The sequence below is a fragment of the Argentina silus genome (genome assembly GCF_951799395.1).
Source record: "Argentina silus genome assembly, contig: scaffold_235, whole genome shotgun sequence".
Classification (NCBI taxonomy): domain Eukaryota; kingdom Metazoa; phylum Chordata; class Actinopteri; order Argentiniformes; family Argentinidae; genus Argentina; species Argentina silus.
In genome coordinates, this window is record NW_028152691.1 from 47,501 (window position 1) to 50,723 (window position 3,223).

A 3,223-nucleotide genomic window follows, 5' to 3' on the forward strand; every position below is an offset into this window, starting at 1 on the left:
GAGAGGACAGGGGCAGGGGGGGGCAGCTCTCCCAGGTCATCTACGGAGTGGGACTGGGTGAGGAGGGGCGGCACAGCGGGCTCTGACCCGCCTCCCTCCACGGACAGGAAGAGAGATGAGCGTCTGCCCTGAGGGGGCGTGGCATGCAGCCGAGCGCGCTCAGTGAGGACCTGCTGCTGGTATAACTCCGCCCTGCTAGGGATGGTCCCGCCCCCCTCCTCCACCTGCAGCTGTTTGAGCAGCGGGGATTTCCTGCGCTGAGGCTTAGAGGGCGGGGCCAGAACCTGACCCACGTTGGCGTATGGGTTCTCCACCGGCCGGCCACGTCTCCTGCTGCGCTCCCCTGGGGGGTTGGAGGAGGGGGGGGGGGCGGGCCGGGCCAGGGGGGAGGAGGGGGGGGGGGCGGGCCGGGCCAGGGGGGAGGAGGGGGTGGGGGCGGGCCGGGCCAGGGGGGAGGTGGGGGGCGGGGTGGGCCGGGTTAAGGTGGCGGGGTCTGACAGGTGGGCGGAGTCTTGCAGGATGATCATGGAGCGAGCTTTCCTCTGGCGCTCTGCATGGGTGTGGCTCCGCGTCGGCGAATCACAGGGCTCATGCAGCCTTGGCTCCGCCCCTGGCTTGAAGCTGGAGCGTGTTAGCTCCGCCCCTCTGACGGGGGGAGGGGGCGGGAGGAAGGAGGGGGGTGGGCCAGATTCCATGAAGTAGTGCGAGGGAGGGGGGGGGGGAGCCGTCTGGGGAGGGGGCGGGATGAAGCTGTCAGTCATGGAGGAGCTCCGTGGAAACCGGTGTTCTCCAATCAGGGCGGAGATCCTGTCGTCCTCCGGGGCACCTAGAGAGAGAGGTCACATGATCAGGGTCAACAGGACCCTAAAGGTGAAAGGTTAGGACAGGGTTAAAGGTTAGGACAGGGTTAAAGGTTAGGACAGGGTTAAAGTTTAGGACAGGGATAACCCTAACCCTTCTGCACAGAGACATTCATGAAACATTGGATTGCTAGATGGACTGGAGGTGAGGGGTCTAGCAGAGGTGTTCACTCAGAGCTAACCCTGACCCTGACCCTGACCCTGACCCTGACCCTGACCCTGACCCTAACCCTGACCCTGACCCTGACCCTGACCCTGACCCTAACCCTGACCCTGACCCTGACCCTGACCCTAACCCTGACCCTGACCCTAACCCTGACCCTAACCTTGACCCTGACCCTGACCCTGACCCTGACCCTAACCCTGACCCTGACCCTGACCCTAACCCTGACCCTAACCTTGAAGGTGCTGTCCATACTGTGGTAATATCCAGACTGGAGCTGGCAGCAGCTGTTCAGGAATGTATGTGCAGAACAGTTTCCCACATAAGAGACTTCTCACAGCGATCACAGTGGATTACTTCAGTAGACAGGTACTGTGTGTGTGTGTGTGTGTGTGTGTGTGGGTGTGTGTGTGTGGGTGTATGGGTGTGTGTGCGTGGGTGCGTGGGTGCGTGGGTGTGTGTGTCTCACCAAAAGACTTGGTCCGGGACATGCCTCGGGGCAGCTGCATGGTGGCCACGCCCCCAGGAACTGGAAGCCCTTGCCTCTCAAAGAGAGACTGAAACAGACAAGTAGTGAGTGATTCAGTAGAGTGATTCAGTAGTCATTCAGTAGAGTGATTCAATAGTGATTCAGTAGAGTGATTCAGTAGTGATTCAGTAGAGTGACTCAGTAGTGATTCAGTAGTGATTCAGTAGAGTGACTCAGTAGTGATTCAGTAGTGATTCAGTAGAGTGATTCAGTAGTCATTCAGTAGAGTGATTCAGAAGTGATTCCATAGAGTGGCTCAGTAGAGTCATCCAGTGGAGTGATTCAGTAGAGTGACTCAGTAGTGATTCAGTAGAGTGATTCAGTAGTGATTCAGTAGTGATTAAGGGAAGTGATTCAGTAGAGTGATTCAATAGTGATTCAGTAGAGTGATTCAGTAGTGACTCAGTAGAGTGATTCAGTAGTGATTCAGTAGAGTGACTCAGTAGAGTGATTCAGTAGTGATTCAGTAGAGTGATTCAGTAGAGTGATTCAGTAGTGATTCAGTAGTGACTCAGTAGTGAGTGATTCAGTAGAGTGATTAAGTAGTGATTCAGTAGAGTGATTCAGTAGTGATTCAGTAGTGATTAAGGGAAGTGATTCAGTAGAGTGATTCAATAGTGATTCAGTAGAGTGATTCAGTAGTGACTCAGTAGAGTGATTCAGTAGTGATTCAGTAGAGTGACTCTGTAGAGTGATTCAGTAGTGATTCAGTAGAGTGATTCAGTAGAGTGATTCAGTAGTGATTCAGTAGTGACTCAGTAGTGAGTGATTCAGTAGAGTGATTCAGTAGTGATTCAGTAGTGTGATTTGTGACTCACGTTGATTTCAGCCTGAGTGATCCTCCGGCTGATTGGCCGCTGCTTCACGGTGGCCGCCCTGTAGTCCACCTCAGAGGGGCGGGGCCTAAGAACCACCTCTGATGACATCATCTCATCCAACCTGTCTGTATAATAATACACATAATAATATATATATATATACATACATACTATCTCATCCAGCCTGTCTGTGGGACGGAAATCAATATAAAAATAGATACTATATATATATATATATATATATATATATATATATATATAATATACTACACATAATAATAATAATAACACACTAACACACACTAACACACAATAACACACAAACCATACACACACAGACGCACACTAACACACACACTAACACCCACTAACACACACACTAAGACAGAGTAACACACACACCAGCACCCACACTAACACACACGACTAACACACAGTAACACACACACTAACACTCACACTAACACACACACTAACACACACTAACACACACATTAACACACACACTAACACCCACACTAACACACACACTAACACACACACTAACACCCACACTAACACACACACTAACACACACACTAACACACACACTAACACACACACTAACACCCACACTAACACACACACTAACACACACACTAACACCCACACTAACACACACACTAACACCCACACTAACACACACACTAACACACACACTAACACCCACACTAACACACACACTAACACCCACACTAACACACACACTAACACACACACTAACACCCACACTAACACACACACTAACACCCACACTAACACACACACTAACACACACACTAACACCCACACTAACACACACACTAACACCCAC

At 51.3% G+C, this 3,223-nt stretch overlaps 1 protein-coding gene across 1 annotated transcript in view; it reads right to left on the bottom strand.

Moving 5' to 3' along the window:
- Positions 1-2,495, bottom strand: part of shank3b (SH3 and multiple ankyrin repeat domains 3b) — a gene marked incomplete at its 5' end in the record, with an annotated part of 8,913 nt that extends 6,418 nt beyond the window's left edge. Inside the window, 3 exons of the mRNA XM_083697937.1 lie at positions 1-826; positions 1,493-1,580; positions 2,371-2,495. The exon at positions 1-826 is cut by the window's left edge and continues 1,158 nt beyond it. Of these exons, the coding sequence (XP_083554063.1) occupies positions 1-826; positions 1,493-1,580; positions 2,371-2,495 (1,039 nt within the window). The remainder of the gene's footprint in view (positions 827-1,492; positions 1,581-2,370) is intronic.
- Positions 2,496-3,223: the final 728 nt, after the last annotated feature.